The 16829-nt window shown below is 54.0% G+C and overlaps 1 protein-coding gene across 6 annotated transcripts in view; it reads right to left on the bottom strand.

Moving 5' to 3' along the window:
- Positions 1–16829, bottom strand: part of IL16 (interleukin 16) — a 79104-nt gene that overhangs the window by 22334 nt on the left and 39941 nt on the right. For all 6 annotated transcript variants that reach the window (XM_037013540.2, XM_073227116.1, XM_037013544.2 and 3 more), the window contains 6 exons: positions 12465–12570; positions 8831–8964; positions 7708–7818; positions 4776–4890; positions 1364–1437; positions 598–814 (listed from right to left, as the gene is read on the bottom strand). In XM_037013540.2, the coding sequence (XP_036869435.2) occupies positions 598–814; positions 1364–1437; positions 4776–4890; positions 7708–7818; positions 8831–8964; positions 12465–12570 (757 nt within the window). The remainder of the gene's footprint in view (positions 1–597; positions 815–1363; positions 1438–4775; positions 4891–7707; positions 7819–8830; positions 8965–12464; positions 12571–16829) is intronic.

The following is a 16829-nucleotide window of genomic DNA, read 5'->3' as shown; positions in this document are numbered from 1 at the left end:
GCCACCTATACGCACAGAGCTGCAGCTGGGGGCAGGTACTGCTTAGGGTTGGCATCAGTGAGGCAGGTGAGGATGCTAATTCCGAGCTGGAGGACACTAGGGAAGGACATTTCCTCTGCCAGGGCCCAGCCCTGTGCCCAGCTGCGTCCCCCTCACCCTTCAGGCCTTAGCTAGCTGCACTTCATTAAAGAGGGCAGCCCGCCCGGGGTTTGCAAGGGAATGGATGTCAACCCCCAGTGACCAAGCTTGAAAGGACCTCAAGTCCCCTGCCACCAGGAAGGAAGATGAGTACCGGGGAGGCAAGGCCAGCTGCCCGGGGCCCCTTAGCTTGTCCGCTGAGGCTTCCACTGCTGGCCCATCTATGGCATGGCCTGGGGAGTGAGCTGCCCTCTCTGCTTCGCCTTACGGTGCCTGCTGCAGCAGAACACGTGGACGGACTGGGGTGGCATGTCCGGGCGTCTGCAGGCCGACAGAGCACCAGACCGGGCTGCTAAGCAGGGGCCGCGACTCCTGCCCCCGGGCCACTCCCGCCCTGTCCCTGGACTGACTCCCAGTAGGGAAAGGCGGGGTGGCGTCACCTCCAGAAGGAGCCCCTACCTTTCTCCAGGGACACCTCCACCATGACTCGGGGGCTGCACTCAGAGGCACCGGCAGGAGCCGTGGGGCTTCCCGAGATGAGGGGGCCGCTGTCCCTGGCGGTGCAGGTGCCGGAGCTCAAGGAGCGAGCCAGCGGCGGGGACAGGCGGCGGCTCGGGGAGTGGGCCACCGACAGCCGGGTCCTCACTGTGAGGGTCAGGAGCCCCTTTTTGGCTTGCTGGAAGGAAAGAGAGGGTGCCACCCGCTCAGCAGCAACTCAGGGCGAGGCGGGAACCTGCCTCTGAGAGTGACGGGGAGGAGGTGCTCTCTGAGGCTACGGGGCCGTGTGCGTGTGACGTGTACGTGTGTGTGCCCGCACATGGGCCGTGTGTCCGTATGTGCATATACGATAAGACATCATGTAGAGGACATACATATGTGTACATACATGCCAGATAGACAGTCTTGAATGGAGCTAACTAGAAGGAGCCTCAGAACTATTTTCTAGTGATTTCCTTAAAAATGTGAAGCACATTTATAAATACATCAATATATATTATATATGTAGAAGGTTTTAAAACTGTTCTATAAATCTTAAATAATTGACACAGTCCGCACAGACTGCACTACTGTTTCCTGAGCCGCGTCCTTTTCTAACCCTGGGGTCCCCCCAGAGGAGCCCATGGTCTGACTGTGTGGGTCTGAATGAAGGAGGGTGATGCTGGGGGCTTGGTTCCTTTGTCTGAAGGCCCCAGAGTTTGGCCCTATCCTGGCCACAGACGGTCACCTTGAACTTCTGCAGAGCCTCCTGATGTGTGAGTCCAGCCATCGATTCCCCGTTGAGTTCCAGAATTTCATCACCTGGGGAAACAGGGAGAAACAGGAGTTAAGAAGTTGTCCAATCAGGGACGTTTTCCCAGCCTTGAACCCTGGTCTCCCCGCCCGGCTGCCCGGCGTTGCCCGCTGCCCAGAACTCTGTGAGGGCCAGTCCCTCGTGCAGCGCTCTGCCTGGGAGGCTCTGGGGTCCCCCTGGGGTGCCCTGAAGCCCTGACCTGTGAGGGCTCAGGCTCCCGTCAGCTACCTCTGCCGGCCCGCTGGTGGCCGACGAGACCTCGCAGAGCGTGTGACCATTACACGGAGCTCGCTTTTCAGGAGAGCTGCTCTTTCTCGACACCCCAAGTTGCTGCCAAGCACCTTTTCCTTTCCTTCCTGCAGGCAGCCCAGGGGGTCAGTGGCTGAGGACTAGGGTTAACATGAGGTCCTCAGCGTGGGGTTCCCGTGCCCAGTAGGGGCTCCAGCTGTGGCCGCGGTACAGGCTGGGCTCAGTCGTGGTCTGGGAGGTGTCACCTCCCCATCCAAGACTGAGGGGCAACGTCAAGGTTCCTCGCTGTTCCCTGAGGCCTGATGGCCTTCCAGGAGGGCAGCTTTTCTGTGCAAAGGTTCTCAGAGGTTCCCCAGGGCCCAAGGCCACGTCCCCTGTCCTGTATGGACACTGAAGCCGCAGTCCCCGGCCCCGAGGCCCGGGAGGCACCTTCTCCCCTCCTGTCATCAGCGCCTGAGCTTGCTACGGCCTCCTTCTGAGGTTGTCTCCTTGTTTCCCAGCAGATAAGCATTTCCATTTCTGTCTCTGGAGTTCAGAGGTGCTATTTTATCCCACATGTCTACGTGCTAAAAAGAAAGGGTGGAGGTGGGCTGGGGAGAGGGCGCAGACCGGCTGAATCGGTCAGGTTGCCGGACCCGGAGCGGAAATGGGAAGCTCAGCCCTGGTCTTCACGAGATTCCGAGAGGGGAACCATGAGATCAAGAGGTGAGGCTGGGCAGTGGAAACAGACACACCTTTAAGATGATCAAAATATAACTACTCTGCCTGAAGGATGGATATACAACGATCATAATTCGGGAACGACCACTCCTAAGGACACAGAGGCTGACCTCCTCTCCCAGGCGTCGGAACATCCGGACCAACTCTGGGCCCCTCAGAGTCCTCACTCATTTGGCCAAAGCCGGTGAAGGTGACCGACCTCGGTTTCACCAAACAGATCTTACGCCATCGCCGCTCTGGAAGGGGAGCACAGCTTTGATGTGAACGCCAAATATTTGCTGCAGCTCATGTGCTTGGACATGGACTCCGGGGCAGATTCTAAAACTTTACTTTTGAAAGAAGTTACAAAAGGTGATTTGGTCCAGTTTTTGAGGCTAGAATTGATTGCAGACTAGCCGAATGACTTTCTCACTGAGTTTTTAACGTTTCTATCAACTAAGGGAGACAAGAACCCAGGAGGAAGAAAAGAGAAAGAAGGAAGCGAGGCTCAGTCGGGCTTGCATTTGGGAAGAAAACGACACCCAGTACCCTCTTTACGTGCTGTTCCAACTCCTCCACCTTCTACTCCAACACAGAAAAACCACTGAAGACACTAAAACGACACATTCTCAAGCCTCCAGCACGTTTCTTCCCCCTCCTGGCCTATCCCCACCCTTGACCCGCCTTTCTGTTTGGCCGTGCCCCTGGGGCACGCACGCCCCGGGCCCCTGCTGCCCTGCCTCCTTCATGCACCCTGTCAGGCTGTAACGGAGCTCTGCCCAGCTGCCGGGGACCCCACGTTCCCCAGCCAGGCACAGGTTTTCACTTGGCTGCTGGACAGCACCGCCCAGTGGCCGCCTGGACACCTCGGCCTGCGCGCTGCTGCTGCCCAAACCCCAACAGGCTCACCCATCCCCATTCCTCCTCTGTCTCTTGTTCGGGGGGAGTTTGACCAGGTCGAGGTCTCTAAGCCGCCGCTCCCGGCCTCCCCCGACAGAGACTGGACACAGCGCCTTCCTCCCCCGGCGCTCACAATGGCCTCTGAGCCGGGGGTGCGGCCCCTGGTCTCTCGCCGGCCCACGTCATCCCACACTCTGCTTCCTGAAGCATCTAAAGGCCCTGGTCACAGCTGGTCCTTCCCAGATTCTAAAAGCCTTTGAAATGCTCCCCGCCCCCCGCACGATGAAATCCATATGCGCACCCTCGCATGACGCTGGGGTCAGCAAACTTTGTAAAGGGCCAGAAAGTAGATAGTTTAAGCTCTTCAGGCCACGTGCCTTCACAGCCGCTCAGCACTGCTGGGGGGGCCCCAGAGCGGCTTTGGACAACAGGTGGGTGAGCGTGGCCATGTGCTAATAAGGCTTTTCTATGTAGAAACATAAAAACCATTCTGCGTCCGCGAGCCATGCAAAACGAGCTGGTGGGCCAGACTCAGCCCGTGGCCTGCGGCACAACGAGCCTAACAGGCAAGTCAGGCCCTCGGCAGCGTCAGGCTCCGCGTAGCCTACAGCCCCGGCCTGGCGGAGACGAGTGGGGGCGCTGAGAGGCGCTCTAGGCTGTGGTCCGGGTGCAAGCCAGTGTCCGGCTGCGGGGTTCCCTCTGGTCCACAGCTGCCCGCACCTCCACTCCACTGCTTGGGGATCTCTTGGCTGTTTATTTGGGGGTCATGGACATCAGACAATAACTCAAGTTACAGAATGGACGAAGGCAGCAGGGAGAGAGAGAGGAGGGCTGAGCAGGTCTCTAGGGGATTGGCTGACTTTGTCCCCAGGCATCTTGGGGCCGAGCCTACTGCCCCATCAGAGGAACAGGACTGTGGGGCAGAGCTGGGGTGGAGAGAATACTCTGCGCCCCCAGGACAGGAAGACAGCGAAGGGCACCCGGGGATGGCTTTGTGCCCAACCCCTCCCTCAGGATGGCAGGTGCTTCCTTTCCCCGAGGAGATGACGGAAGAGCCGAGGGGAGGCTGCTGGCGGGACCAGGACCGGCAGACCACAAGCCCCTGAAAAGAGGGGTCCTGCCTGGTAATTCTCAACGTCCCTAGAGCCCAGAGCACCCCGGGCTCCCAGAGAAGGTTTACGCAGCTCACTAGAAGCACTGGGCTGGGTCTCCCTCAGGTGTGGGCCAGGGGGCATGGAGTGGGCAGGAGAGTGGCTGTCAGAGGATGCCAGCAGCTGGGTGGGGACCTCGGGAAGGCAGGTGACGGCAGCAGGGGAGATGGGGGGGCGTCCTGGCAGCAGGACGGGACTGAGTGTGCGAACACAGCCAGCCAGCCCGCTGAGCATGACGCGGCCGGGGGGAGGCGTGCCGCTGCCTGCGGCCTGATGTCCTCCAAGGCCCGGTGGTCAGGCTTTAGTCCTCAGCCAGCACCCCCGCTGCCAAAGGGAAGGAGACCCACCTTCCTGCAGCCTTCCGTCGGCTGCTGCTGCCCCTCCTGCAAAGATGGTTTTGACGTAAATCCCAATGGGGCCGTAAATGCTGTCCTTGCCTCCGACGATGCTGAAGCCCAGGCCCTGGGGGAGGGAGACAGGTCGGATTGAGGAGGGTCCGCGCTGTCCCTGCGCAGTCCTTTCCTAAGGGCCTGCCCTAGCCCTGAGCGAAGGACTCAGGGAAGAGGGGACCCAGAGCTCTGCCAAGAGGTCTCAGGACTTTCAAAGGAGCGGCGAAGCCAGAGCCGGGGGCCAGAGCGCCCTGGGCCGCGTGCAGCCTTGGCGGGAGTCCGGCGTTCCCTGAACGGAGCAGTGGGGGGATGGAGGGGCCCAGCTCTGCCCCTCTAGCTCTGGACCGAAGGCTTCCTGCCTCTGAGCCGCACCTGACCACCTTGTAAAGTGACGCTCCTATCACCCACGTCCTAGGCTTGCATGTGAGAGCTCACTAGGATGCCCGACGACAAACACCCCACCAACGGCCTGGTACCAGCGCAGCTCACGAGGCAGACGCAGCCCTTCTCCTAGCAAGGCCGTTCGCTCGCCTTCCGCTGGGTGTCTGGCCCCTGCCCTTCCCAGGCCATCACTCCAACCCTGGACCGGCTCTGTCTGCAGGGTCCTGAGCTGCCTCACGCCCTGGGAGCTCAGGGTTGGGCAGGTGGCCCGGGGAGGAGAGGCGTGGAGGCCCCACAGACAGTCCCAGTGGCCGCAGAGAGAAGGCCAGAGGTGGGGGAAGCCAGGGACAGGGTGAGTGAGGCCCAGGGGGGAGCGGAAGGAGGGAGGGTGTGGCCCCTGCAGCCCTGCCGCGAGTCAGCAGACCACCCGGGGTGGACCCAGAGGCAGTGGGGAAATGGTGGCCTGCCTCACCTGCTGACCTGAGGAGCTCCCACCTCCCAGGGGGCCCTGCGTGGGTCTCATGAACTCGTCCGGGGCTGCGAGCCCTTGAAGTCTGAGCCACACCTGGCTTGTTGGGCCCAGGGAATGCATTTTGGGGGTCCGGCCAGCTCAGTCTGCCCAGTGGCACATTTTCTCAGAAAGTGTGTTTATCCCATACAAACCAAGATAAATGAAACCATTCCAGGTCATCTTTGCATGAGTTCTGGTACCCTTCCTATTGTGCCTCATTTTGAACATTGCAAACAATTTAAAAGTCAATTATTCTAAAAACACTTCCCCTTAAATTTAAAGGGGAAAGAGCTGTGATCTACCAATCAGAAAGTGGGGCTGTCTGCAGAGAACCAGCCCTGGAGACAGTTACTCCCAGTGGTTAAAGCGGCAATCTCAGCGTGTCTCACTCCTGCCTTCTCTCTTATCTCTCCACCCAGCTCCCAGGACGGAGAAGGCATGAGAGGCAGAGACAGAGACGACTCCAGAAGAGGGGTGAGGCCCTCCTCTGAGAAGAACAGAGGCAGCAATGAGAGCTCCCTTTTCCACCACACACCAAAACTCCACGAGCTGGGTACAAAGCCCTCCCTTTCAACAACTGACCGCCTGGGTGACAGGCTGGCCTGACAACCTGCAGGGGCTGCCCAGGTCTATTCCGGAAGTTCTTCTGTGTGCCCCAGGCACAGGGAAGCACCTTCTGGGAGGGATGCAACGGAAGGCCTGGGTCCCACCACCACTGATTTATTACCTGCTTTCAGTACTTCTCAGCTGTGGGGCACAAGTCAGGGTGAAAGCATGAATTGTGTCCCCCCAAAATTCATGTAGAGGTGGAAACTCCATCTCTGAAGCTTGTGGACCAAACTGGGAGGCGATCAGGGCTGATCACGTTGGGGGATCCTGGGAGGTGGTCAGGGCTGATCATGTTGGGGGATCCTGGGAGGTAATCAGGGCTGATCATGTTGGGGGATCCTGGGAGGTGGTCAGGGCTGATCATGTTGGGGGATCCCTGGGAGGTAGTCAGGGCTGATCATGTTGGGGGATCCTGGGAGGTAATCAGGGCTGATCATGTTGGGGGATCCCTGGGAGGTGGTCAGGGCTGATCATGTTGGGGGATCCTGGGAGGTGGTCAGGGCTGATCATGTTGGGGGATCCCTGGGAGGTAGTCAGGGCTGATCATGTTGGGGGATCCTGGGAGGTAATCAGGGCTGATCATGTTGGAGGATCCCTGGGAGGTAATCAGGGCTGATCACATTGGGGGTCCCTGGGAGGCAATCAGGGCTGATCACATTGGGGGTCCCTGGGAGGTAATCAGGGCTGATCATGTTGGGGGATCCCTGGGAGGCAATCAGGGCTGATCACATTGGGGGTCCCTGGGAGGTAATCAGGGCTGATCATGTTGGGGGATCCCTGGGAGGCAATCAGGGCTGATCATGTTGGGGGATCCCTGGGAGGTGGTCAGGACTGATCACGTTGGGGGTCCCTGGGAGGTGGTTAGGGCTGATCACGGGGGATCCTGGGAGGGCTCCTAGGGGCGGAACCCTCATGAGTGGTTCCGCACAGCCCCTTCCCCTTCCATCCAGAGCGGATATGGAGAGAAGACACTGCCTGTGAGCCAGGAAATGAGACCTCAGCAGACACCAAACCTGCGGTGTTGACCTGGGACTTTCCAACTCCAGAACCATGAGGAATTCATGTCTGTTGTTTTGGCCTCCAGGTCTGTGGGATTTTTCTTACAGTAGCTTGAACTGAGACACTGTTTAAGTGATCTGAATTCAATGATCAGCTAAACCTAACTCATAGAAAACATCATGCCAGCAATAAACTGGGGACACTGTCACTGCCGTGACCTGCACGTGAGAGCAAGTGGGCCGACCCTCCCAGAGCCTCGACGGCCGCGTCCCGGCTCTCACACCCAGGGCCGGGGTCCCCACTCACTAGCTCCTCCCTTCCCTCGACACGGCAGCGTCTCAGGACCTGGTGTTAGCCCAGGGTCCACCCTGTTGCCGTGGCCCTGCTTACCTTGGCCTGGCCCTTCATCAGCACGATGTTGGAGATGACCGAAGCCTGCAGGCCCCCAGACGGCTGCGCGAGCTGAGCTGTGCTGAGCGACCGCGTTGGCCTCGATGTGCCCTGCAACGAGGACCAGGGTGGGGACAGGATGGGCCAAGCCGGGCTTGGGCAGCACACGCCTGCCTGGAGGGAGGCCAGCTAAGGGGGAGCCAGCTCTCCTCCCCTGGGGGCCCACGGCCTAAAGCCTGGAGGGTGATCAGTGCGGCCTGGGTGGGGGCCTGGTGGCCCGAGCAGCCCACTGTGCTGAGCCCCCTCGCCCTGCGGACCAGCAGGCAGAGGCTCCTAAAGCTCGTGAACCAAACTGTGCCAGGACAACAAGCCCCAAAGTTTCAAGGAGGGGCCAGATACCAACTGCCAAGAGTGCTCCCAGCCGCGTCCGAGGTACGTTTACAGGGAGCTCCCCTTGTGCCGGGAAAACCCGAGATGCACATTCCAGGGGAGGCAGGCAGGCGGCTATGCCCTCCTTCAGAGGAGCCAGGTGAGCCTCTGACTGGGCCTCTGCACCGCAGGAAGCCGCTCCAGGGAGGGGCCTAGCCTGCAGGCCAGAGCTTAGACTTGGGGGCCCCTCTGCCCCCTCGGCCTGGGTTCTCCGGGCTCTGCCAGTTGTTAGCTGATGACTTTGAGGACGTGAGTTAACTCCCCTGTGCCTCGGTTTCCCCCGTGTAGTCACCTTGACTTGGGAAGTCATCTTTTCCCAGCACTGAACCCCAGTGTGCCCCGTTTGCAAATGGAAAATACAGCACTTGAGAAGGGGAAGGGAGATGTGAGGCGAGTGTGTACTGCTTCCCGTGCAGGGAGGCCACGCAACACGGGACTGGCCCCCTCTGCCGCCTGCAGTCACTGCGCAGGTGAGACCGGGCCTCAGTCCCGGGCCTGCACCGGCGGTGTGTCTGTGTTTTACCTGCAGTTGCACAATGCCTAGTGCCTGAGTGGCTCTCTGCCCAGAGGAGCCCCGCTCATGATGTCAGCCGCCCCCTGCAGTTCTGCGGACGGGACCCCCAGGAGCGCCCCTGCAGCCATGCCAAGTGTGGCCCCTACCCACCATTCTCAGGGTCCCCGCCTGCACCCTTACCGCAGCCATTCCCTCTGGACCATCCAGCTGTTGGGAGAGACACTTCCTGTCGCTGCAGAGGGAGTAAGGCTGCCCGTCGTGGGGGCCCGCGGCTTTCATGGTCCCTGGAGAATCTGCGCAGTAAGGATTCACACCTAAACACGCACAGAAAAAGGAGGAAATCATGCGTGCACCCAAAAGGCCAAGGTGAACCGAGAACACCTGGACCCCCGCCAGCTGCCGGCTCCCAGCAGCCAGGGACCAGAGTGACCGGGGGCCTCTCATGCCCGGGGGCAGGTGCAGGCTGCAGAGGGTGGAAAGAGTGGGTACAGAGTCACGGGCCTGGGGGGGGGCGTGCCTAGAGATGGTCAAGTCCTAAGCCTGCCTGCGCTTCCTATTTACCTGGGGTGCTTTACAAAGCGGGGCAGATTTCCATGCCCCACCCAGACCGCACCTGCCCTGGGGGCTCTGGGACTATGTCTCGGGCTCCCGGGGCAATGTGGCCAGTGGAGCAGCAGGCCTCTGGGGACGGTGCTGGCGTTCAGCCCCTTACTTTACCAGGGGGGCAATGAGACCCCTTCTCCCGCTCTCAGCCTCACAGCAGAGCAAGGTGGCCTGCGTGTTGCGGGAGGACAGCAGGGTGTGGTAGGAGTCCAGAGGGGACAAGGGTGAGCAACAGGTGGGCAACTCGGGGGGAACAGAACAGCCCCAGAGCCCCCCAAACACAGGAAGAGCTGCCAGGCCCCCCCAGCTCTGCCCCCACACCCCTGACCGGGCAGCCCTTAGGCTTCTAGCGGTTCCTGTCCTCGCTGGGTTCAGATCAGCATGGACACAAGCCCGCAGCCGGCCAGGAGAGAGCAGGCCCCCCAGGTCCGAGCCCTCCCCTGGTCTTTCTGAAAATCACACATGGATGTGCTCTGGCCACAGGAAATATATCAAAACTATCATCTCAAGCCGGGGCAGGGGGGGGATGGGAAGCAGTTAAACATCTAGCATGGAGCAAAGTCACTGACCATGTGTGTATAAACACCAAAGCAAAAGCCAAAATAGCTTCTGAAAGGGAAACTATTTATTCTGATGATTCTGGTGATTATATAATAACACAGGTTTGTAATTTAAGGTTAAGTTGACTTATGAAATGGAAAAAGAAGTGGGAAAAGAAAATTGAGATGAAAAACATCACCTTCAGTGAGGGAGTAACTTGGAAAATATAGCATCAAGTATTAAAGAATTAACCAAACCCGAGTGATTAATTAATTAACTTATCTTGAAACCAGAAGTGAGGATAAAAATTGAGTAAATCTTCCAAATCACTGCAAAAATCAAACACACACACAGCAAGAGGCAGAAATCAAGCAAATAAATGTGACCATAAAAGCAGAAAGTATAAAACGAAGATAAATAAAAGCAAATGTTATTTAAAATACTAATGCCAATGGTTGGAGCATCTCTTTAAAAAGGTCACCAAATGTGCTTTCAGAATCTAACTGCATATTATTTGCAAGCGATAAACAAAATAAACTAAAAGAGCGAAGCCAGGGTTGAGCAGAAATATTACCAACAAGTGATTCTGGAACCAGCTGGCCTCTTAAAGAAGTCTACCTAGTTTCCTGGTTCTTATCAAACACCAAAAATAAGTGACAGATAAAGTAAGTCTGGGAAAAAAGAGGTAAGTCATTTAAAACCTAGAAGAAAATAGAGCTAAATATTTAATAGTCCTCTTGATGTAACTTTAACGTTTAGAAAGGAAAAAAAATCAATAGATTTGATTTTGTAAAGGTGAGAACATTTTCATGTAAAAAAAAAACAAACTTAAAAACAGAGGAAAGTATTTTCAACAATCATAACAGTCAGATGTTAATTGAACCAAGATGCTTTTTATGAACTAATAATAAAATGCTCATTGCAATAGAAAAATAGGTCACAAAAATGGAAAAACACTCACAAAGAGAGAAATAAATGAGGGAACGTTTGGCTTTATCTGTAGATGGGGGGTTGTTTGCACCTGTTCCACAGGCGAGTGTCAGCCAGGGTTTTGGCAGGAGACAAAGGGCGCGGCCAGGTAGGTCTCTGAGCAGACTGACCGAAGGGGCCATTCACCAGGCGGCAGACAGGGCTTAGGAAAGTAGCGGGTCCCACCGCACACCTCGGCATCAGCAAGGGGCGGTGGGGGAAGCGGCGTTACCACAGCCCGGTGAGTGGTGGGGCCACGGAGGTCGAGCACCCTCGCCTGACTGATGGTCGCAGAGGGACGGACCACAGTCAGACCACAGACCACAGGGGACGGGGAGGAGCAAGCCAGCAGCTCTCTCAACCTCCAGTCCTCTGTGGACTGAACCCAACCAGGAACTGAAGGATGAGGGGACGGGGTCTGAACAGGACAGTGCCCGAGGTGCAAGCAGGGCCGGCTTCATGCGCAGGAGACCTGTGAAGTCACCCAGAGGCAGACCCCGCGCATGGGAGGAAGGGCCTTGGCTCACTGTGACGGTCTCTCCACTGTCACCGCTGTGAAACCCTTGAAATTCTTGAACAGGGATCCAAACCGTTTTCACTGTACACTGACACCCCACAGACTGTGTAGCTGGTCTGAGGTGCAAAGCAGGGCAGGAAAGAAAAAAAAATGCAGACGATGGGTGGAGGAAGAAGGGACTAGGGAAACACATGCATAGCAAATATATATATTTTTAAATTATAATACACTATGGGCTAGGATTGGAGAAACAGGTATTCATACACTTTATTGGAATGTTAGCTTTTAAATTGGGCAGCACAAGTCAAAATCTAAGGTACATTTACCTTTGGAAACTCCATCTCTAAGAAATTATTTTAAAGGGGGAAAAAAATGAAAATTTACCATAAAAAAAAAAGCAACTAGCACGTCCAAAGATAGGAAATGAGCCCGGCAGATAGGTTTTAGATGTACATCGTGCAACAGAATAATATGAGACAGAGAGCAGAAGGGATCTTCCCAAGGCCACGCAGACAGTTAGTTCTGGAAGCAGAGTCCGAATCCAAGTACCTCGCTCCCAAATGTGAGCTCCTAGCCACGTACCAATCCTCTGCTTTTTGTATTTCCCCTGAGACAATCACCACAAACTCGAAATGTCGTTTACACACTCAACAACCTTGGTTATGTGAATAACTTAACTCGTAATAAGCAGTTGGCTCACGAGATGAGGCACGTTCATGTAACAAAGCACTATGTGTCTGCTCCCAATAGTAAGGGGTGTGTGTGTGTGTGTGTGTCTCCATAGGAGGGAAATGACTGAAAATGTTAGCACAGATTATTTCTAACAAGGGGATTTGGTGTGGTTCTGATTTCTTTGTGCATTTTTGCATTCTTCAAGTTAACTTCACATTACAGCCATACTGTTGGCAACGACCAAGAGCCACGGCGCCTTCCAGCCTCATCTCCCATCCCGGAGCAGATGAGGGGACGGAGGCCCTGGGACTGAGCATGTCAGCAGACAGAGCAGTACAGCCCTTGTCCTTCATCCTCTGCGTCAGGCCTTCGCACCCCAGCGCTTGCAGCCCAGCTGGGGGAGCCGAGCTGCAGCAGAGACCCGCCTGCCCTGCACCTCCCGCGTCACTGACACTCCTGATGCCCAGCAGCAGCCAAGCCCCGTTCCTGAGGACTGTCTGCCCGCACACTTACTGGTCGAGTTGCTGCGTGTCCTCTGGTGAAAGGCTTTGGGAAGCAGGAAGTTACTACTTTGGGCATCTGATTTTCCAGACCTCTCTCGAGAAGTTGTAGATGCTTCCTGCAAAACAATTCCCACCTTTTATTCAGCAAGTCCGTTAAAACAGAACGATGTACTTAGAAAACTGGGATTTTGACACTGGCCATGGAAGTACTTGCTGCATTGTCTGCACCCCCACTAGACTACAGGCTCTCTAAGGACAGGGGTGCGGAACCACCACCATCCACCAACTCATAGATACCATCACTCATTTAGTAAAAGCATTGGATGAATAGATACGGCATAGGTATTGAACTGAGGCACCACACAATGAATGAATGCACCAGCTCTCCCGTGCCAGGGTCCTTGTCAGGACCGAGGAAGCAGAACCATGAACAAAACAGACAAAGACACTCATCTTGGAGAAATGGCATTTTACTGAAGGAAGACTGGCTGCAAACAAACCAACACATAAGGATGAAAGGTAATTAGAGGGAATGGCAAACACTCTGAAGGACAGAACTAAACAGCGGCACGAATGGGGACGCTGGGAGGTGTGATTTTGAGAAGATGATCAAGAAAATCCCATTGTCTTGGCACTTGGAAACCTCCCTGAATAACTGTTACATAAATGGATTTCTTAGTATTGAACCATCCATGCATTCTTGAGAGATGATGATTTTCTTGAGAGATTATGATTTTCTTATCCTGCTGATTTTTATTCGTGAAAATTTCATTTAGGACTTTCAAAATCAACATTCTTAAGTTAAATTTGGTTATGGTTCTCTCTTTCTACCTTGCCATTATGATCAAATTTTCCTTGCTCTCTTTTTAGACTAACAGCTTAGAAACCTCACCACGTACTGGGTTTAGGAGCAATGTGTTAAGCAGCACATCAGACTCATTTCTCTGTCGGGGTCAATGATGAGACTGAAAGCCTGCGACTCTCCCTCAACTTGGATGAGGATTTGAGATGACTTTCTTTCACGTTCCTCTCCTCACCGTGGGGTTTTAGGGACCAAGGACGGTGGGACACAGATAGAGGCTGATACTGAGGACAACGGTATTAGCTATTTTGCTTCTCTTCCCAGAAATGCTTTTTGTAGTGTTTTTCTATTTTCAGAGCTTTATTAGCCACAAGGATCTTGGCTTGATTCTTGAATTATCTTGGCTTCATTACTCACTGCCATGATCCTTAAGTGTGTGTGTGTGTTTTCTTTCAGGAAAGCTATGTGGATGGAAAGCTCTCTGAATATTTGCCCGTCTGAGAATGTTTTTCTGTGGTCGTCACACGTGAAAGATCTGATGAGTATAGAATCTTTGGGTGTTTGTTATTTGATCTGGAAATGATCACTGGCTTGAATGCTACCTGGGACTTCCGCTCAGTGTCCCCAGAGGCTTGTTAGAGCAGCTGCACCCGCCTTTTCTAACTGGCCTACTTGCCTTTATTTAAGCCAGGCTTGTGGGTGCTGGTTAGGTTTAGGTGCCGAGTGTGTAGACGGCCAGCACCGGGTGCAGCCCCCAAGAGAACTGTTGCCCCTTACCCTGTACCCACTAGCCCATCCCCAATCCACCCCTGGTGCTGTGAACTGAGGTGTTGACAGAGAGCGACTGAGCTGGCATCTGTCCCATTCATTGCCCAGAATTTCCCTCACATGGGGTCCCCAAGAGGCTGGACCCCTTCCTTCGGTTCAGCCTCACCTGCACTACGTCATGCAGAAAGTTCTCGTGGCTTCCGTGTTGCAGTGGCTCCTTTCTCTTGCTTCCTGCTCTGACATGCATTTCTCCCTATTCATACATAGATATTTTTTGAATTTTGATAGACATTTCTAAGAGGTGGGGGAGTTTAAAAAGTGTACTCTGGAGCCTCTGGGGCCAGAAGGCCGCTTACAGCTTTTTTCTTTTTAAAACTGTACCGGTTCTGACATAAGGGGGTCCTGTAAAAAACTGCCTATCAATTAATTCCCTTTTATTTCTTGCGCATGTAAGTGTTGAAATCAGTGAACTCATCTTCCCAGGCCCTCGTTTTCTGTCTCAGCAGCAGATGGCGCCATATTAGCCTGAACAGAGTCACCATTAACCAGGCTCGCAGGGAATCTTCAGGCGGAGAGCAAGGATCCTACTGAACGTGGTTTAGTTCTGTTGAATTCTTGAGACGTTGTAGTTCTAAAACTTAGCATAATGACTGACACCTTGAATTAATTGCTTCATATAATATATATTCAAAAGATGCTTAATGACAAGTTCTGAGGTCGTGATCCGATTCTAACATCACACCTTCCCTCCAGCATTATTCCCATTCTTCACGCTCCCCAGGATGACAAGGACGGCAGTGGAAGTAAATAAAATGAGACTCTGTAGCCCTTTGGGGCTCACTGAACAGAGAGGAGCCTAGTGACGTAGCCAGCATGCCTCCTGGTCCAAAGTGAAGACTTATTTGCAAAGTCACTTTGAAAATTGTAATCCCCCCTAAATACCTAGAGAGATGAAGATAAGTACAGAAATGAGATGTATCAAACATCTTTAAAAATAAGGTTTATGAAGAGTTTTGTGATATAGATACGGTTGTATTATGATGGTAAGTAAAAAAAAAAGAGATCATGTTGTAAATAGGGCCTGAACTATAGTAAAATAGGCATAGAAAAAAGACTGGAAATTAATACACTAAAATAGCAATGGTTCTTTATTCAAAGATAGAAATTTTATTGTTTACTAAGCACTTACTAGGTCCTAGGCACCATTCCAAGCACACGGATGGCTTCTGGACATGGCAGTGGATGAGAGAGACAACATCCTGCAATCAGGAGTTGGCAGTGTGTTTAGGAGATGGGATAAGGGATATTTATTTTCTTTATTTTACAACTTTCTCTATTTTCCATGTTCTCCACAATGAACATTATTACTTTTATAACAGACCAGAAACAAAAGATTAATCCACACTTATTTTGATTGTAATGTTAGCAGACTTAAGACAAAGTGGGCTTATTGTTAAATTTCTTTTTTTTTAATCCTCTTTACGAAGCATCCTGTTCAAAAGGTGATTTTGAAATTGCTTGGCGGGTAAAGCCAACCGATGGCAGGAGAATCACAGAAAGTGGAGTCTTTTATGTTTTGCTTTTGTTCAGATTACCTGGGAATGGTTAATGTCACAATCGGAAGAGGGACACGTTTGGGGTTTCACGGTTGGCTGCAGAAGACCTTCTCCAAAGTCAGCCAGAAGAACCACCTGACCCCAGCATCCTCTGTATTCCAGCGGGGCAGCCTCTCGTCATGGCCCCAGGAGCAGGAATCTAACCACACATGCGGGTCACAGAGGCCTGTGGCAGTGCAGGGGAGCCCTTCCCTTCCTGACCATGCCCTCCAGCCAAAGCTGCCCCAGATACAGGTAACAGGAGCTGTTCCCCTCGCCCGGCCCTGTAGCCAATCTCTGAACTAGGCGGAGGCTCCGATAACTTGCGTCTAACCAGGCAACCGCCAAGCTCTTCGGTGGATGTGTAGAGCTGCTGTGCTTCACTTTGACGTGCCTGCGGTGTGAACTGGTTCTCTGGATGGCTGCTACTGGGGCAGACGGGAATGCAGCGCCGTTAACCCAAGACGAGACCTAAGTAGCAGTTTGCGCTCAGACACGTGAAATAACTGTATGGCCCCCGAAGCTCCACAAAGAGAAGCACGAATTTTGCAGACCTTCTATTTCCTGGACACCAACAAGGATCCAAAACACATCCATAAACTGGGATCATTTCAAGACATCATTCATTCTTTCTAATCCATAAAACCCCGAGCTCAATGGTTCCTTCACCAGAACACGCAGTGGGATAAAGCAGAGAGGGGGCATGAGACCAGCAGCGTTAAGTCTTTCATGACCCTGGGCTTGTTGCATGATTGCTGGGCTCAGTTTCCCGCTCTGTCAGCTGAGAGGCGGCCTAAGCAAGGTCGTGACCAGTTTTCAGCTCTCTGCTTCTGAATGTAACCGAGGATCATGTCTAAGGACCTAAACGGCTGCTGTCCCCTCGGAAATGATGACAAATCAGAAGATCCCGCACAAGAACAACATCTCTTTCCTCGGCTCCCAGGAGAGTCTGGTTTCTCTCCGGCAAGGATGTGCTGGGTGGAGCGGCTTCCCATCAAAGGAGCCTCTGTAGGAAGCCCACGGACATTTGCACGGTGCGGCTCTGGCGCCAGCACACAGAACAGAGCTCTTCTGTCCCCGCTCCCGAGGCGGGGCTGCTTGCAAATCTCTGGACTTGTCACTGAGGTCAGGGGCTGGCAACAGCATTTCCAGACACATTTCCCCTTGTTCTCATCAGAGACCGAGGCCCTGGGCTACAGTTCTGTGGGCG

Source organism: Manis javanica, chromosome 18 (genome assembly GCF_040802235.1).
Source record: "Manis javanica isolate MJ-LG chromosome 18, MJ_LKY, whole genome shotgun sequence".
In the NCBI taxonomy this organism is placed as follows: domain Eukaryota; kingdom Metazoa; phylum Chordata; class Mammalia; order Pholidota; family Manidae; genus Manis; species Manis javanica.
This window is presented reverse-complemented; position numbering and strand designations above follow the sequence as displayed.